At 35.7% G+C, this 20,914-nt stretch overlaps 1 protein-coding gene across 50 annotated transcripts in view; it reads left to right on the top strand.

Annotated features, from left to right (window-relative positions):
* Positions 1 to 20,914, top strand: part of MEF2C (myocyte enhancer factor 2C) — a 169,565-nt gene that overhangs the window by 74,479 nt on the left and 74,172 nt on the right. For all 50 annotated transcript variants that reach the window (XM_048221175.2, XM_048221181.2, XM_044384036.3 and 47 more), the window contains one exon: positions 18,186 to 18,389. In XM_048221175.2, the coding sequence (XP_048077132.1) occupies positions 18,186 to 18,389 (204 nt within the window). The remainder of the gene's footprint in view (positions 1 to 18,185; positions 18,390 to 20,914) is intronic.

The following is a 20,914-nucleotide window of genomic DNA, read 5'->3' as shown; positions in this document are numbered from 1 at the left end:
AGTAACTTAAAACAGAGGCAAAAACTATTAGTTAATTCACACCATTTTCCTTAAACCATGACTTTTATAAACAAAGAGGCAGAAGACGTTACAATTTTTTTCTGCAACTCCATTGATAAAGCTGTATAAACCCATTAATCTATCCTAAAGATTTTATATAATCAAATGCTCTATTCAGCAAAGACTTGTATATCATGAATATCTGTGATTTGACGATTTTTCTTCACACTTGGGGAAAGTGCAGTTAGTTAGATGATATAAGGATAGCTGGGTGGTTTGTATGCATTCTAGTATTAAATAACAAATAATGGGAGAAATTATGTTACTACCAGATCCCAACCATTACAAATGGGTAATGGAACCTGAAACACAGGCATTCCCTGACCATGGGAGAGAAGAATGTTTTACTGATTGCCCACCATACTGATTTCCCCCATATAAAGACACTCTATCTCTCCGGTTGTCCCTTTCTGTCTTCTTGGAATTGCAAGTGAGACTAGAACTGATTTGTGGTTTAAGGTTTTTTTTCTTTTTCCAGTTTTATTGAGAAGTAATTGACATACATCACTGTATAATTTTAAGGCACGCATTGTGTTGGTTTGATTTACGTATATTGTGAAATGATCATCACAATAGGTTCAGCTAACATCCATCATCTCCTATAGATACAATAAAAAGAAAAGAAAAAAGAAAAAGGAAACAAATTTCTCCCTGTGATGAGGACTTCTAGGATTTACCCTCTTAGCAACATTCCTGTATATCATACGGTGGTGTTAACTGTAGTCACCATGTCGTACATTACATCCCTAGTACTTATTTATCTCGTAACTGGAACTTTGTACCTTTTGACCACCTTCATCTCTTTCTCCCTCCTCCCACCCTCCACCTCTGATAATCACAAATCTGATCTCTTTTGGTGAGTTTGTTTGTTTTTTAGATTCTTTGTATAAATGAGATCATATAGTCTTTTCTTTCTCTGACTTATCTCACTTAGCATAATGCCTTCAAGATTCATATATGTTGTTGCAAATTGTAGGATTTCCTCTTTTTATGGCTGAATAATGTTTCTGTGTGTGTAGCCACTTCTTTATTCATTCATCCATTGATGGACACTTAAGTTGTTACTTGTGTAAATTATAATGAATAGAAGTTGTTCTTTATGCCATCAAAGCCAGAATGTCATGAAGAGATAAAGAAACGTTTTAGATTTTCAAGTTTATACCCAATTAAATTATTATATTTAAGGTATGTATGACTTGAACTATTTTTGCCTGAAAATTGAGCTAAAGGATAAATAAAGGTTTATGATGGATTTCTTCATTATTTTCCTACACATTGTTTATTGCTATGGGTCAAGCCAAAAAGTAGTAATTCTGTCAATATAAAACCACAGTATTTCTTAGTTGGCTTATAACTTGAAATTGAAATTAAGATTGAAATATTGAATACCATGTACCATTGACTGTTTAGACGCTGTTATTTGGAATAGAATCTATTTTGAGTGTAGTCAGAAGTTGCATGAATTAGCACCTACATTTCATTAATAATACCAGGTAATTTTTAGGTTCATGAAATTTATTGTATCTTCCTTTTGCTTACAAAGAAGAAAATTTTTTAGGTTGAATTCATGAGTTTTCATTATGCTTTATGAAGGAACATAAAACACACAGGGATGCAAGAATTTTAGCACATACTTTTGAGCTAATAATTGAAAATCTTTTCTTAATTTAAATATGGTTGTGTCTATAATTGCTGTTACTCTTATCCATGTCAGAAGTCATAATAATTTTAGGAGAAAAAAATTGCTTGAATTCAGTTCAATTTAGATTTTTTTTTTAATCCTGAAGATGAATTCGTTAATTTTATTTTATAGAAATTTAGGATCTATGTAGTCTTCTCCACACTTTGGTACAGCAAGCCCTTCACTCATACTCTTAAATCGAATTGGTAAAATTGAAAACTGCCATGTTTTAATGTATATTTATTTCAGTGATTATTTTAGATGGCTATTGACAATCTCCAACATCTGTCTTACTTATAAATGTTTGTTATATGTACCACTTACCTACTACAAGAGTGGTCATGAGAGCCTAAAAGATGTACATCACTTCTGTAATCAACACTAGCAAATCTGCAGGAGCAGATCATCCCAATTGTGGAGGCACCCCTAGCCTGGGCTTCCTTTAAACTATGTGTTCACATGTTGAAAGAAAATGTTAACTGCGTTGCTGTTTTTGAAGCTTACCCCACTGCAGACTCCCTAACAGAACCTCACACAATGGTTCACTGTCATCTTTTCTTAAAAAGTCGTAAAAGTCTGCTCTGCCTTTGCAGGTGTTTATTTGACTATACAGAAAACAGGGTGTGTTTTTACAGAATAAGAAATAGAGACTTAAAAGTGTGAAATGAAATATTACAAAGCTGATATATAAGCTGAATAGCCTTAAGAACTAACACTGCTATAAAACAGAACAGCTAACTGTTTCTATTGAATTTTGCCCTTCCTCCACCTTTCATAATGGACATAGGGAGAACAACTAAAATTCAGAAATTCCACTTGTATACATAAAATAGTTTAAGAGAAGGAAAAAAATTAGCAGCTCTTTTTATTGTTCAAAACCTATCCAGAGTTTCTGAATTTATGAAGACTACTTATTTCTCAATTTCTAACATAAACTGGATGGATTTCTTAAGCTAGTATGTAAAAATAAATAAAATCATGAATTTTTAATGTATCTTAAAGAAATTTCCGGTTAGCTTAATAAAAGCAACATGTACCAAGAATTACATATGTATTATTTCATTTAATTTTTATTAACCCCATTTACAGTTGAATAGTTCATTTTTTTATTAAATCAACAAATAGTATTAGATTGCAACATGCCTAACATTAAGTATTCAGTGGTAAACCAGACAAGTCTCCCACAGTTTATCATCTGCCACAGAAGTCAGCAAACTTTTCCTATAAAGGGCCAGATAGCAAATATGTTTGACCTTGTGAGCCATATGGTCTTTGTCTCAACTCCTTACCTCTGCCCTAGTCACGAAAACAGCCATGGACAATGTGTAAATGAATGAATGTGTCTGTGTTTGAATAAAACTTTACTGACAAAAATGGGACGGGCTGTATTGGGCCTGTGGGCCAGATTTTGTGGATCCCTGGCTTAGTGGGATGAAGCAGACATGAGATATGCAAATATATAATAAAAATGTTGTAAATAATGTGCTATGAGTGAAATTATCAAAGTGCTATCACAGTATAACAAGAGATGTTTTATTTAGATTAGGGATTTGATGAAAGGTCTCTCTGAGGAAATGCTAAAAGATGGGAACTAAGACATGAGTCAGAGTTAGGCAGGTGACAACATTCCAGATGGAACAATATTTGCAAAGCTCCTTAAGAACGGAAGGAGCTTGCTCAGGGGCCAAGGGAAAGCTTGTGGAACTTGAGTCTGATGTGTATGATTTTAGAGAGATGAGAGAAAAGATTAGATGCTAGGCAGGGCCCGATCATGCAAGGCTTTGATGTCAGATAGTAATGCTAGGTGGTGGCTAAGATTTGGAGCCCACATCTTTCAGATAAAAAACAAAACAAAACAAAACATGCTTTTCTCAATTATGTCATGCTGCATCCTGTGTAATATAATGGCTAAGAGCATGGTTTTGTGTCTTTGCTTTTCCCAATTACATCATACTGCATCCAGTATAACATAATGGTGAAGAACATGGTTTTTAGACACACATGAACCTAGCTCTGGTCCCAGTTCTGCCAACTACTAGCTGTATGACCCTCCAGCAGGTGACTTAACCCCTCTGAGCCTAATCAGTTCCCTCATCAGTAGAGTGAGGGTTAAAATATAGTACCCAGCTCATCAGGTCATTGGGATAATTAAATTAGGGAGTAAATGTAAAGCATCTAACATATAATAAATGCCCAATAAATGTACCTATTAGCTGTTCCTATTAAGACCCAGGCTGTTTGAACCATTAGCTCTTATAAGTTCATGTGACTTCCATCAAAACAACTCCTGCGCTGTGTCACACACTAAAGAGTCATACCTGAACCTTCATTTCAGGAGGCTTTTACCTTTAAAAGGCTATCAGGGAGCTGGAAGGAAAAGTGGAACAGAGCAGAGCAGGAGCACAAAGGCACCTTTGGAAGCTCACAAGAAGCGAGAGAATCCTTTCAGAGCAGGAGCACTGATGGCAGAGGATGGCTTGCAGACCAGAAGGAAAATCACAAACATTTGCAGAGCAGGGCTTGTGACAAGGATGGGAAGTAGTTTTCTAAGTTCTATGCTTGTGAGACTTACTTTCAAATGTATATTACTGACCAAGTTATTTTGAACTACTTATCACCATTTTTACCACTTCCAGCTTCCAGCGTATTCTAACACTACCATTTTAGTGTCTCCGTCTGCATTCTTTGTTTTTACCTCTTAAGTACCTTAAGCAATCATGTTACCCTCCTTCATATGGTCCCAGGAAATACGCTCCTGAAAAAGCCAGATTTTTAAATGAGTTTTGCCCTTGTATGACTCTTTTTTACAAACGGAATAGACAGAAATCTGTGATATCGGTTGTTTCTAGAAGAAGGATATATAAAAATTAGGCTTGCTTAACCTAAACTGTCTATACGTGTATGTTTGTATTTTAAATTTTCAGCTTCCCCACTTTGAAAGGATAAAAGAGGTAAATCCAAATGCATTTGTGTGAATTGTTATAAAAAGGCATTTAAATGTTTGAATACTTGTAAGGGAAAAAATATTTGCCAAGTAACACAGTTAGGGCCTAAGATAGTAAGTTAAGGGAAAAGGATTTTTAAATGTCTTAAGTTCTCTTCCGTCAGGTCTGGCACACTAATAGTTTTTGCCAGCAAACAAAATTTCATGTAATTATCAGTGTAATAACTGGAGCACAAATTAAAGACAATTAGCAGCATTCTCCTGTTAATAGAACAAGAGAATCCCCTTATGACTAAAAAGAATTCAGAGATCGTAGCTGTTAAATTTTCTAACTTTTTCTCCTTTCTTATGCCCCTATGTCAGTTTCTTTATACAACTTATAAATTATCTTAAATGGGCTCAGAAAAAAATCCTCGAGAAATATGTGCAGTGCAGATACAACCTCTGAACAGTTCCTACATATGGATGTTTTTAAACTAAATCTGATATTTTTAAAAGTAAACTGAGTAAAAGAGATTTATTGATTTCCTCAAATGACTCTGTTTTTAAAAGAAACGAATATTACTCCTTACTTTCTCCTGCTTTCCACTATTTTAGGCCGTTCTTAGAATTTAAGCAAAAATTTCAGGGGAATTTTTATTGTAGTGTTCCTTCAAGGTGATATCCAGAATACCAGTAAATAAAAGGCTATTTACAGTTCTAAACTTGAGAGTAACAGCCTACTAACCTACTCTAGATGTAAGGAACTAGATAATTTAGAAAGACAAATAAATTGCTTCAGGAAGTAACTTTGTGGTGAATTCTGAACCATGAGTCAAAGAACAGAGTAATCCAGTCATAAACTTTTCCTTTTGTCATTTGCACAAACAGAACTTCCAGAATCATTAGTTGTTAGTATGCATACCAAGCAAGTATATACTATTAGAGAGGAAATTATATTTAAAATACTATCAGAGAGTTATCCTGATAACTGATATCCTGATATTACTATAAGAGAGTTCGTCAATGAATGTCTGGAACCTTGTTTTAAATCAAGTGAATAAAAAGTTCAAAAAAAATCACAAAAGCGTTGATTTAAATCTAAAATAAATCCACAAATACCTCATAGTGATGATTATCATGCCTTTTTTTTCCCTCAGTGTCATTTCTTAACAGCTAACTGCCTCCCCTAAACTTGGTTTTAATAAATGAAATTAGGGTGTATCATAGTAATATGTTAGCACATAGTAGTACATTTCAGGATTGAATTATAGGGTAAATTGAGGCACCCTGTGGTTGCCTACTTAAAGGTTCCCCATGCACATAAGTTAAATCATTCTTTCATTAATCTTAAAATCACCAAGGGGAAAAGTTTTGTTCAGAGAGCTGGAATTACTGGTGATTGAAGAGACTGAAAAAGGAAACCAGAAGGGAAAAAAATGTACTTTTGTGACTTTCCAAATCAAAGAAAGAAGTAGCTATAGTGCTCAGATGTACGTTTAACAGCCATGACATCAGGCCATTCGTTTCTATTCTATTCCTACCAGTTTAAAAACTATTCACAAATTGTCTCCCCACTATATGGTTGAATCATAGAGATAGCGCACCACACACTTGGTATGCGTCCCATACATGTGGGATAGTTTATATTTGTATCAAATAGATCTGTTCCTTTACTACCAGAGAAGTATTTTCTCAAATGCTATCAAACTCATTCATTAGCTTTCCTTTGATAGGGAATCCAAGAAAGGCCAAAAGTTTCACAAGGAAAAGGATAACGATTTCCTCCATGTACTTGAGGGCTTTAAGATGTTTTGTTGTTTCAGTTCTAATTTGAATTCGTCATATAATTTCCACTTAAAACTATCACTTAGAAAAATCCCGATGCTTGTATTTATTGTATCTCAATCATTTTGTGTAGAAAGTGGCATTGAATGGCACCTTCCACCTCTGCAAATGCATGCACACCCCATTCTGTCTGCTACAAGTCACCTTTTGCTTTGCAAATGCACAAACTGTGTGACATTGTATTACTGAGAAACCAACCCTAAAAATATTAACTTTATAAATAGACCACATAAACCAAGAGGTTTCTTCCAAACTGTAGATTAAAGAACATGTTGCTAATTTTTTCAAAAGCTACGTCCTTTGCAGTCTAGACTTCCTCTAACATTGTAATTTATTCGTTTAAAATAAGCTCCTTCAAAAATTATTATGATGAAAGTATTTTTAAAGTTTACATCCTCACATACTCTTATTGGAGACAGTATGGCAACTCCCGTTCCCCACCCCCAGAATAATAGCTTTGGTTTAAAAAGAAAAATAACATAATTAAATTGAAGTAAATGAAATTCCGTAATATGGAATATATATTTGCATTTCTTTTGAAATATGTTGAACCGCTAATAGGAATAAGAGAACCACTCTAAATGTTTAGAAATTTGACTTTTAATTTTAAGTTGGAACAGCTTAGCTTAAGAAATCACTAACATTTAAATAACATTTCAACAAACGCAACTGTTTGGAAACTACCACGGAGACAGCCTCCTGCCTTCTGTCTTGCGAGGATTGATTTGGAAGGCCCTGAGGGAGAAAATATTGGAGTTTAGGAGGTAAAACTGAAGCCATCGTGGAAAGGAAGAAGTTACACTCTTCCTGTTATGACAGGAAACGTAGACAAATGTGCTTCCTGAGCATTTGCTCAGCAGGGAATGAAGTAGTCTTTGACCTTTACCTTAGGTACATGTTGGCTTTGTGAAACTAGTAAACATGTTTTTGCCCCCAAAATATTAATCTGGTTTATTTGATTCTTCTCAGATTCAAGTGATACATTTTATGTATATGAGGTGTAGAGAAACAGAGATCTTTATTTTACGACTGCATCTACAGATTGAATTTAGAACATAAATCAGCCTTTTAACAAACCGAGCAGGCCTGAATGGCACATATAAAAAAATTAAAAACATACTGCATTATAGCCCTCTCTTTTAAAATCCGGAACATTCTTAGGCTTAAAAATGGACTGCAATAAAATCTTTTAAATCCTGATAAGTTTAATAATTGTAGATCATCTTTCTTCCTTTTCCTCATGTAGACAGATATATCAGAAATCAGCTATCACAAGTTTTAAAACCCAAACCCTGTGAGTTTGTGAGCAAACACTCGGATTTATTCATATGCATTCAATTATTTAACTGTAATCTCCTTGTTCAATATTTTTCCTCAAGTAATGTGCAGTGCACAAAATTTAAAGTTTTATTTTGGGGCTTAGGGGTTGACTTAGGTGAGGGGTTGGTAGAGTTCTAAATTCCACACTCTCCATCCCCTATTTTAATCCTTTCATTTTGTTCAGAATTTTAGGAACTACTGCTTGAAAACCCTTTGGAAATCCTGCTACTTTGCAGCGAAACACACGGCTCAATTTGCTTGAGGCTAACGAGGACAATAGTCCTCTTTGCAGCAGAACACACTGCTGTCTCATCCTCGCAAGTTATGCTGGAGGGTTACAAGCACATGGTAGCAGTCTGCTTAAAAGAGTCCCTCACTGCTCTTTAAAGAGCCTTTCATTTACGATGGCAGGCCCCGTCATTGTATAAAGGAGCGCTTGTCTAGAACACAAGTCTGCAGTGGCATTACTTCCTCCCACCGAGAGTAATCATCAAGCCTAAAGCTCGCAAGCCTTTCTAATGACAGACTGAATTAAACAAAATAAAATTGAAGAGGAATAGTTTAGAACAGTTGTACCATTACTTACTGTCAGGAACAAGCCAGGGGAAGAAAAAGAGCATTTAAGAGGGCATTTCCCTTTTTTTCAATTAGAGATTGTCGCTGCAGACTCTTGACTCCATCCCTAACCCATTAAACACATAGGAAGACTTCGTGGCTCTGGATTAGAGAGTGCATTATATCTATGAACTGTCCGTCTTGTCCCTCATTAGTCACTCTGTTTCCTTAACCAGGAGGAAACTGAGAGATTATCTATGCTGGGGGTGAGGAGGAATGGATCGAAAATATTTTCATAGGATGAGGGTTATATTTATCATGACTCTAGATGGACCAAAAAAAAAAAAAAAAAAGATAAAAACCTCGAAACTTCGAAAGTAGAATTCCTTGGATACATTAGTCCCAAATACATTATAAAACAAAGAAACTAATAATTACTTTATGAGTTAAAGAAATGAGTAAGAAGTTCTCTACTCATTGAGCAGACTCACTGAGCAGTTCAGTTAAGATCCAGCTGACAGTATTCTGAGTGGTGGAAAGAAGTGTTAGGGACCCATAGGTAAAATTATTGTTGCTTCCCGTAGTAATGTGTCGCAAGTTCTTTAGAGTTAGGACTCGGTTATTCTCTTAGATGTGAGCAGCTGCTGTTTCCAAAGGTCTTTTCCTTCATTTATTCGGAACTCTTTCCCGTAAGGTACAAGGACTCCCACAGTCATTATAGCAGGAAAGTTCTCCTAAGGTAACGTCATGAACAGAGCTGGGATTGGGGGTGAAAGGAACAGGCACACATGTGGCGTGGAGACTCATTATTAAATGCCCTTTCCATTACACGGTAGTCAAACTAATCTCCTTGCTCTGTAGGAAATGATACAGGACTTGTCCTCTGTTTTTAGAACTTGATATTTACCTTGCCTGTGTGTAAGTCGGAGTCCCACCTTTTTTGTTCTGCCTGTAAACAGACCTGTATTTTTTACCAACCAAAATGTTTCTCGTTTTGTGAAATTTAAATAAACATCCATAAATATAGAACTAGTGTGTGCCCACTGGTGCATGCATGTGATTTTCCCTGGCTTTAGTGGGAATGGCTGGAGGTCTTGAGGGCAGAATTGGCTACAGTGTCCACACAAAAGGAGCTTTGATTTATTGTCAGAATGTAGAAACCAACTTCTTCTCAATTTTTGTATTATTAATATTTTTTAACTTAACCTAGAAAGCTATCCTTACATTAATTAATAGGTTATGCGCTACTCTGCTCGTACTCATCAAAATTGCTGACAATTCTTAATATACCTGCACGCTGTTCAGTGAACAGTTAGTTGATGGGATCCATGCTGTGCTGAACGTCAGCCCCTGAAATGCATAGTTATCTAAAAGAGGGAACACTCACTAATGGAATGAAGAATGAATTTTGTGTGAATTTCTAGTTCATCCAGGAACTAGTTTTGTGACCTTGGATATGGCAATTCATGTCTTTGTTTGTATCATCTGAGAAATGGGGATGACGAACTGTGTCATATCCTAACTTCAAAGAGACACTGTCAAATGTAGTGAGATAACTTATTATAAGGTCTTTGAACTTCTTAGAAAAAAGTCACCAAATGAAGTCTATACTTATCTAAAAACAATTATAAGAAACAGGATAATTTCACCAACAAAACTCACACACAAAATTTAACCCAGTCCAATTTCTCTATTATTCATTTTTACCAAATGCATATTTTCACCATAAATTAATATGACCAAAAAGGAAAATAACAATGTGAAATTTTCCTGTCTCAATGGTAACCTTCCTATTAACATGGTTAGAGCATGCACAGAAATTTATTTTTAACCATTCATTTTGGATTGCAAAAAAAAATGTGTAATTCCACTGTCCATCTATCCATTCATTAATTCAACAAATATTTAGACAAGTATTGTTCTGGGACCTCAGGTTACAAGACTGGAAAAGAGATGTTCTGGGCTGTTCAAGGTCTAGCTGAGAGAGAAACTCTAGTCTAGACATAATAATGGTAACACAAGTTGTCAGGTTCTAGGACAGCAATCTTTTACAGTATCTAACAAGAAATAACTGAGCCGACTACATCAGAGAAAAAATACTGATTGCTTTGTATAGTGTTTCACGGTCAAGAAGTCACTTACACTTTTGTTACCGCCCTAGGTTAACTCTCGGGACTCTATAAGATGCTTCATATAACCTTCATTTTACAGGGGAGGAAACTGGGGTTCAGATAAGTTAAACAATTTACCCAAGAGCGCACAGCTCGTAAGTGGCAGACCTCAGACTTGATTTTCGGTTCCCATGTTTTTGTTTCTATACCACACTGCTTCTTTAAAAATATTTTAATAAGATGAATTTTCTATTTTATTGATCTCTACAGTTATTTTTCTGTGCATTTTCGCACTGTCCGAAATTTAATATTGTAACTCAAAATCTGTACAGTCTTTGTTGTACCTCATCTAGCTACAAAAAATAAGTGACCCTGTTTTATTTCTTGGAATATGGAAATTAGAGGTGATTATGATGCTGTATTTATGAGATTGAGTAACCAAAATTTAAGGCATTCTATAGAATGAAATTGCAAAAATGGATTTTTGTTTTGAACCGTATTACCATTCACTCAGACTTTCCCCTTGACCTAGAAGTCTGTGCTACCTAGGCATAGAATCTGGACATCTAAAATCTGAAATACATATTTTAAAGGTTATTCTAGTCCAGCTTCCTGTTTAATTCAGGAACACCTACACCTTCCTCGATAAGCAGCTCTACTTGAACATATTCAGGAATGAACTGCTTCCTACTTTATGAGACAGGATCCACTCTTTGACAGTTTTCCTCACTAGATTTTCCCCTATTTTCAGCCTCTTTAAAAGATGTTCATTAGGGGCGCCTGGGTGCCTCAGTGGGTTGAGCGTCTGGTTCTTGGTTTTGACTGATGGGTCGTGGGGTCCAGCACCCGGCAGCAGGCTCCACGCTCAGCCGGGAACCTGCTGCAAAGATTCTCTCCCTTGCACCCCGCCCCCACACACACTCTTGCGTGCACTCTCTCTCAAATAAATCTTAAAAATAAAATAAAATAAAAGATTTTCAGCAGTGCTTTCTAGTTCTGATCTGTAGCATAAAACAGAATAACTCCTCTGCCTCTTCACATGGCCGCAAGTCTTCAGATCTTGCAAAGTGTTCGGCATATCACTTTTTTTTTTTTAAAGATTTTATTTATTTATTTGACAGAGACAGAGACAGCCAGCGAGAGAGGGAACACAAGCAGGGGGAGTGGGAGAGGAAGAAGCAGGCTCATAGCAGAGGAGCCTGATGTGGGGCTCGATCCCATAACGCCAGGATCACGCCCTGAGCCGAAGGCAGACGCTTAACCGCTGTGCCACCCAGGCGCCCCTCGGCATATCACTTTTAACTCTGTTTCTCTGGATTAAACATTCCAGATTCCCTCAGTGACTTCTAATGCAAAATGTTCTTAGATCCTACATCAACCTGTTTGCCATCCAATAGGCACTCTGATTTTGTCAAGTGTCATCTTACCGGTAGTACCTAAGATTAATGAGTACTAACAAAAGATCATTAAAATTATTAATTCCCACTATGGAACACTATAATTTTAGATTTTTTTCCCCAAAATCAGCCACCACATTAATTTTCCTCCAACCTGAGCTTATAGAATTGTATTTTTCAAATATGAACGAAGACTTTAAAATTACCTGTCTCATCATGTTATTTGTGACCAGCTTTCTAGTCTGTAGCAGGAGTTATGGATAGAGACTACCAGATTTATGTTAATACACAGGTCTGATAAGCATCTCTTCATCTAAACCAATGTTAGAAATGTCTGAGACAGAAAAGCTACTGAGCTCTGTGGCCCTTTACTAGAGACTTTCCCTTAAACTTAACATTGATCGATCAATTCATATTTAAATCGTGTAAATTACTACTAGCCAGTCTCAATTCTATAATATTGAGATGAGGACTTCATCAAATACTTTGCCAAATACATGTTCCTTGAAAATCTGAACTCACTGGAAGGTTCAATAAATTCTTGCTCAAAGAATGCAGTCATTTTGAACTCTTAGATCCTGCCCCTTTATCTCTGTATCTTGTGACTATAAAATTAAATTTTTATCTTCACACTTTATCATCCTTCATCATGAGTCATCTAGGCAAGGAATAAAGACCACTTTTCTCTGAACTTTTTGAAATATCTTTTTCTTCAAGTCTAGAGCATAGGTACATATGTATTTCTCTCCAGACATCTCTAGCTTCCTATTACAGATTCCAAAATGTTATAATTACTTTGTCTCAAGATTCCTCTCAGTATCATATAAACTTTCCAGTAAAACAAATACATATACCCAAAGTCTCTTATTTTTGAAAGATTAAATTATCAAAAAGTCAAGTAAAAAAAATACTTTAGCAGAAAATTATATTGAGACATTGACTATTTTTTTTCTTGGTAGCAAATTTTTGTTGAAATCCTACATAACTCAGGCTTTATAAAAAGTCAACATAATTGAAAACTGGTTTCTCCCTCTGAAGTATTCAGACCTTGAAACTGCTAATTTAAAAGTAAGCAAACAGGGGCGCTTGAGTAGCGCAGTCGTTAAGGCGTCTGCCTTCGGCTCAGGGCGTGATCCCGGCGTACCGGGATCGAGTCCCACATCGGGCTCCTCTGCTAGGAGCCTGCTTCTTCCTCTCCCACTCCCCCTGCTGTGTTCCCTCTCTCGCTGGCTGTCTCTCTGTCACATAAATAAATAAAATATTAAAAAAAAAAAAAAGTAAGCAAACAAAACCCCTACAGCAGATCCTGCTGAAATAATTGTTAAAAAAATCTAAATGAGCTTAATCTTTACAAAAGTTACTTTAGCTTGAAAGCTATAAAATCAAGGTTATCTTAATTCTACAAAAAAAGGACGTCTTTGACTTCATGCCACCATTTTTTAGAACTTCATCTTTTTCATCAAATTTGACCACAAACCAAACATTCAGACTTTAAAATAGACTATTTCCATTCCATAATCCACTGGTTCAGCAAATGTTCATTGAGTCTCCACTGGTCAGTCTGTATGAAGCCACAGATGGGGTCTTTGGGGAACTCAAAAGCCAACAGGAGAAGCAGACTCATCAACAACCAACTCTATAAGATTAGAATAAGTCTCAGAGTAAAGGTTTGTAAAAAGTCTTAGAGGACAACAATGCAAGAGGAATGAGTTTTATCTGAATATAACAATGAAAGCTTCATAGAAGAAATTGGCATTTAAACTAATTTAAGCCTTGCAGCTTGATTGGGAGCCTGCCAGCAACCAGATGGAAAGGGGGAGGGACATAATACCACAATCAGCTTTCACTGAGTACAAGATAAGAAATAACCAATATGGTAGGTTTCATTTCATATTTCATCTTGATTGGGTTAAAATCTACTGTTATTTTTCTTGTGCAGTCTAGAGAGAAGGTTGGTCAGAAAACAAACATTGAATTCACCTAACTCTAGATAAAAATACAATTTCGTATCATTACACATGACTGAAAATATAACGCTATTAACTAAGTAATGCATTTTGCTTCAAATAAAGAAAAGTGCTTTTAAGCCTTAATGAATTAAATGACTATTTTTTCTCCAGCCATGAGGAAGAGACATGAACAAGGGAGATATATATGTAATAGAAGCATCAGCACCTAGCACAAATGTCTGACGGGTCAATAAATGTTGCTTAGCATTTGGCATATAGAAAATGCTCAATAAAAATTGCTTGAATTACTTTTGTTTCTGTGAACAGATTTACCAGATTTCTTTAAAACTGATTTGTATGGAGCTGTATTTAATGAATGTGCCTTTTCTTAATTTCAAATTCTAATTTCAATTCCTGATTCATACTTAGTAAGTTCTAAAGTAATTGTAAATATAAGATGTGTGATGCCTGCCCTTATGCTAGTAACTCGAAGTTACTATAAAACTTAATACTGAAACCTCCTACTGCAGCATCATCATTCTATTTGGGACTGTTTCAAGAAGTGAAAGAAAAAAAATAAAATGGTCAGTGTTACAGAGTAATTTTGCTTTCCATGCATATTAAGTCTCTTTAATTCTGAAAACTAAATGTTGAGGTACAGTGTCCACTAAACAATACTGGCATAAATCTCTTTGTCAGTGCACCTTGATTGATGTAAGCACTGGAAAAGAGCATCTTTTTGCCTAACTACTATAAAAACAGTTTTCTACCTCACCTAAGGTTAAAAATATATTATTTAAATAGAAATGGACTTGTCCCCATTACAAATTATTGTCACGTTATGAAAAATGTAATCATTACAATACATTATTATATTTAAGTATAAAAGCTCTGAAATGCAATCTTTGTCATTGAGTGGCATATTTTAAATGAAGAGTAATATCCCAGGTCTCTTTAGAAAGCTTAATGCTTAAAAACAGTTTTATCTAACTATGCACAATGAGAGAAAAAGCATTATAAAATACATTTTGAGTATGCTATGAAGAATATGAACATAATACAGAATTAAATTTAGAGCAATTAAGAGTAGATTTTGAAGATATTTTCTTAAATGCTTTAATACAGTTAGCACCATTTCAGTTCGTAGCTTTAATGAAAAGAAGCTATATGCGCTGATTTTTTTGACAGGTATTATTAAATAAGTATGCATTATCCAGAAGCCTATTTGGTTACACAAAAGTTGAGGAGTACCTAAAAGTAAACACAAATAGTAGCTTTAATGATATTTCTGTGCTGAAATGTACTTTGATGGTGAGTGTTGTAACGTGCTAAATTCTGAGGTTGAGTACAACAGAAACCATACTGTATTGAGACATTCCACCTACAGTTTGTGGTTATGAAAGTCTGATTAAAAGTGGTTTTAGATATATGAAAGTATTTTGGGCCAGTGCCTTCTGTATTGAACCTACTCTTACACCGTTTCACTAAATAAAATACCAATGTGCAAGTGCATCCGGGTAACTAAATTGCATCTAAAATAAATATTATAAGACATTTTATATAAATCTATGTAATAATTATGATTCTTTATCCATTCCACAGAGATAGTCTTTATTTAACTCATTATTAATACTAATCATAACTCATCTGAATGAGTTTCTAGTGTGACAATCAGATATGAAAATAAAACACTAGGTATATTTTATTAGAAGCACCTTAGAAACACAATCAATAATCGTAAAACAAAAGGTGAGACTTTGGCAATTATTACAAAGAAAAATTGTCCCAAGTTGAAATGTAAATGATGTATTTGAGTAGATATTGACTAGCTGATGTGGTATGATAAATAGCATATTTTCCAAAGAATGATCAGAGGGGATTCCATATTTCAGCTTTATCTTTATATTAGGAATAATGAGATCCTCAAATAGCTTTAATCAGTAGACTCCTCAGAGCCACCAACATAGACATATTTTGTAAGTCCTTTTAATGTTCATCAACCAAGTGAGGGATGGGAGCTAGGTTTATTGAGCTTCAGTGTTAAGCACTGTGCTTAATACTGTACATTTATTTTGTGCAGTCCTCACAGCAACACTAAGAGTAGTCGTTCTCTCTATTTTACAGATGAAAAATCAAACTCAGAGAAAAATCCAACTCGAAGAAGTTAAGTGAATTTCTCATGATTAGCACCTAGCATTCAAATCTGGGGTCCTCTTAATCCAGGCCCAGTGTTCTTCCTTTTCTACCATTCTGCCTTTAATGCAAATGTGATAAAACAGTATAATCATTGTTAAGTATAGATTTATCTTTCTAGAATTCTACTCATGAGCTGATAAAAAAAAATTCATGGGAAAAGCTATCACAGAATTTTAGATAACGTTTATCATTTTGATATTTCTAAAAACTTCATGTGATAGTTTTCCCTATTTCATTTTTATACTACAGATCTTTATTTACCTTGTGCCCATATGTGTCTGCTGTTCCAAGCACTGGGCATACCACAGTGAGCATATAGAAATGGCATATGGCCTTGTGGAATATGCACTATAGAGGAAGAGACAGACATTAAACATGTGATCACACACAAAAATATACAAATTATGAAATGTGATAAGTGCTATTAAGGAAAAATAAAGGGTGATAGGTAAAACAGTATTAACAAAGTGTGGAGGATTGAGGAGACCAGGAGGTCAGGTTTTCTGTCTGCTCACCCACAGTTCCTGTCAACACATTTATTTAGGTGTGTGGGATGGGGTAGGATTCAAAGTTCACTCTGAGGTCTCTAGTTTGGGTGACTGAGTTTATTGTGAGATGGCTAAGTCAGGAGGGGGAGCAGATTGAAGGATGAAGATAGTGAGTTTAAGCTGTGGAGGTTTAAGAGACCTCATCAGATAGACATAGGACTGGAGGACATCCTTTAGGTGTCCGGAGACGAAAAAAAAGATGAGGAGTGGGAATCTAGATTTGGGAATTACACACAAATAGATATTAGATAAAACTGGACTGGCCTCTGCAAGATGTGTTAGATCTGAAGGTGAGAAAAAAAATTAAGTTGTCCCTTCAAAAATCAGCTAAATTAAGTAAGTCACCATTTCCCAGAGTATATGCTTCAAAAAACCTAGCTTTGAAAAACGATAGTAAGTGCTCCTCTAAATAAATAAATAAGCAAAGAAACAAACATTCTGTCAACAATAGGTTTGGGTGGAAGTTAAACAAAATTTAAAAGATTTTCCAGCCTTTAATATATCAACGTGTGGCTCATTTGCCAAATGTATTGGGCCACTGAACTTTTTGTCCTAAAGAGTATTTTATAGAGATGATATTCCACGGAACACCTGCTGGGAAAGGCTGGGCCATATAAAGGCTTACAGTTAACAATGAGTGTAATCAAGATAGGAATGAAATTGGCAATAGTGAAATTTTTATTTGCATTTGGTACCCTTGCCAGGTAGGAAGTATTCAAAGTCAGAGCTGTTATGGATGGCTCATCAGGAGAAAGGCCGTGTGAAGAGTGAGTTTTGAAGATTGGGGATGAATTGAGGAGGGAGTGATTTCAGACAGGGAGATCATCTAGGACAGGAAACTGATAAGGACAGGAATGATTGAGCTGCCTGGGAAATAGACAAGAAAGTGTGAACCTGAGAAACATTTCGAGGGAAGGAATTATGGGACTTGGTAATAGATTAGATTAAAAGAAGAAAAAGGCAAAGATAACAATACAGTTTCTGGCCTGAGAGAGGAAGAAAGATACACAAAAGATTGAAAACAGAACTCTAACGGTATTATGACCAAAGTACTTCCAACTTTCCGCTGTATTTCTAGAAAACATAATACAGCACTGTCTGAAAGCACAGTCTTATCCCCTCGGGTGTTTTCAATTAAACTAAACAATTTTTAAAAAGTTTTGAACATGCACAGAATTTCTGAACACATCTAAAATGCTATGTTCATAATGTCATGTCCAGTCTTCACGTGGTCAAAAATGAGCTCCAAACTTGTAATTGGGAAAGATGTTAAACATGCTGAAATTAATTTTCTCAAATCTTAAACTGCTTCAAAAAACATGAATAGTTCTCTGGTCACCTTCATTAAAATGCCCTACATTAAATCTGGCATTTACAGTTTCACATTCAGCAACAAGCTAGAAATCACACTTTTCAAATTCTAAGCAGAAATTAGTTTTAGATTTATTTGCTTTCTTTCCAAATGTGTTAGTGCCCGAGGGCTCTGACAACGACACACTTTGTTTCACAAAGGAAAAGAAGTACTGTTTAAAAAAAAAAAAAAAAGCATGCGTTTTCTTTTCCTTTAAAAAAAAAAAATGCCTGTTTTTTTTCCCAGGTGACATTTACAAAGAGGAAATTTGGGTTGATGAAGAAGGCGTACGAGCTGAGCGTGCTCTGTGACTGTGAGATCGCTCTGATCATCTTCAACAGCACCAACAAGCTGTTCCAGTATGCGAGCACTGACATGGACAAGGTGTTGCTCAAGTACACGGAGTACAACGAGCCGCATGAGAGCCGGACAAACTCAGACATCGTGGAGGTGAGAGCGCATGCGTGGTTGGCGAACTCCAACTGGCAGAGCGGTGTAATGGTTGGGCCTCCCCTTTCCACACACGCGCGCGCACACACACACACTAATTCCTTTTTCTAAGGTGTTTCTGTCCCCACAGGTGCCCCCCTGGTTATCACCCCAGCGTTACTCCACCCTTTCTATTCCTGCAGAAAGCGAGTTAGAGTGATATGGTGATAGGGACAATGTATATCTGGTCCTTGCTAGAAATCAGGCACCAGGTCAACTACTGACCTCATCCTCCATGAGTCATCATTGCCCACGGCCGTATCAGGAAACCGGACTTGGGAATTGTGGCCAACACAGGGCTTTACTTACTTTTGATGGTTCCTTTTAGGTATACGCTAGTGTTGCAGCATTATCAAAGAAAAAAAATGTTTAAAAATGAACTCACCCCGGCCTTATACTTCAATTTTTCACTTTGTCTCTTCTTTCTAATTCATTCTTCCTAATGCATTCTTACTGAAAGGGTAAAGACAATTATTCTGCTAGAAATGTTCTCCCCCCAATTATATCATTTAGTGTAGCATTGTTAATATACATGGAATCAGAAATCTGATGAAAATGAATTTCTAAATGTTAGCTTGGTGTTTTATCAAAGTTAGATTTTAAAACGTTTTATTGTGCCAGAAATAAATAAGCATCACATTAAAACTCAAAAAATGTTTTTGATTCATTAGCATAAGTAACATTGCCATGCAGTTTTAAACACTTCCGGCATGTATCCTATTTAAATGTTATTGCCTTATAGTACCCTTCATAAACAGTGAATACTAAACCAAAAAAGATGTGCAATGAGGACTGCCCCTGTCTATTTCCTTCACCTGTCTATCTCCTCATGGTTACCTAGATTGTGATTATGATTGCTTTCCCAGAATTAAAAGAAAATTAATAAATTTTTCAAAAGTATGTATGCAGAGTCAATTTGCCAGAGTACAGGTTATTCTTGCCATTACTTTAGACTGTTCCATATTATGAAAAAAATCTAGCACTAATCCTGATGAAATTAATCAACCTCTCATTTTCATCTTCTTTTTACCTGTTATAATTGCCTAAGACTGATTCTCACGTCTTTGCCTTTTTTTTTGGAAGTTTTTTAGAAGTATTGAGCTGGGGCAGCTAGGTGGCTCAGTCTGTTAAGCATTCGACTCTTGATCTCAGCTCAGGTCTTGATCTCAGGGTTGTTGAGTTCAAGCCCCACCTTGTGCTCCATGCTGGGTGTGGAGCAAACTTAGTAAATAAATAAAATAAAATAATTTAAGTATTGAGCTGATGGCCTTTTATTTTATTTTATTTTTGCCTAACAAGGCCAAGCAAATAATTTCAGAAAACAAAAGTGAATAAGTAAACTTAATGTGGTATATGTTTAAAACACTTGCTGATTTGTATTACCAAATGTCAATTCAGTTTTTCATTGACACGATTTTAATTGTATGCCTTGATTTTGAAATTTAAGGTCATTTATAAAACTTACTACTATGTATTTCAGATAATATTTTATCCATGTGTACATATAACTGTGAAAATACATAAACAAACACGAATATGAACAGAACTTGTTGACTGTCAAATCTCATAGGTGCTTTAATGTGTGTGTTTGTGTATGTGAGTTTGTGTGTATGTGCACTCACACACATTTAACATAAGTCCCAAACACAAAACAACTCTATAGTCAAGACTCCATCTCATTACCAAAGCTGTTAGCACAAAAGTTTCAGGGAATTTGTCATCAGACTTAAACTGCTCCCGTCCTTAACATGATGTGAAATGCAATAGAACCATAGCAGAGTAGTTGAAAAATGTGTTGGCTTTCAAAATTCGCTTTCTTAAAGGAGCTTAAAAATCTAGAAAATTCATTTTCTCAGAGCTTTAGTCAGGAATATACTGAGTGATTTAAAGGTGACTGAGAACTTCGCATTCTCAAGACTTCCATATTCTTGGACAGATGGGTATCTGAGCCAGACTTCTTTAAAAGGCTATGAGAAGAGCACTGGGTTACAAGTCAGAGGGCTTGCATTTGAAACCTTGTCTTGCGCATTCTTACTATGTGACAAGTTAGCTACTTCTTTGGGCTGAAGTATCCTCATCTTAAAAATGAAGCCATTGCATTTGAAAGTCCTTTGCAACACAATTCCTTAAAAAGCAATACTTTTAAAAGAGAGTAAAGAAGCAGCTCCATTATCTTGCATTTAATATCAGTAAATGAAAGTTCTGAACCTCTCAAAAAGACAGGGGGCTCCTAGATCAAACCTAGTGATGGCTTGATTCTTTGGATGAACAGAACATGTTATAAGTCAGTCCTGCTCAGCTCCCTGAATCACACATTCTTCACCTATTTGGCTTTTCCACTTTAGTAATAACAGAGATAAATGAGGAAGGGGTAAAGCGGGATCCCTAACCTTAATAAAATTTACATCACCCCCACATAGAGTATTTTTCAAAGTGTGCTCATTGAAATCACTATGCTTGAAATACTCGATGGAGAAGAAGGAATC

This window comes from Ursus arctos, unplaced genomic scaffold (assembly GCF_023065955.2).
Source record: "Ursus arctos isolate Adak ecotype North America unplaced genomic scaffold, UrsArc2.0 scaffold_5, whole genome shotgun sequence".
In the NCBI taxonomy this organism is placed as follows: Eukaryota; Metazoa; Chordata; class Mammalia; order Carnivora; family Ursidae; genus Ursus; species Ursus arctos.
The sequence above is the reverse complement of the archived record's forward strand: the minus strand, read 5'-3'. Positions and strand labels throughout refer to the sequence as shown.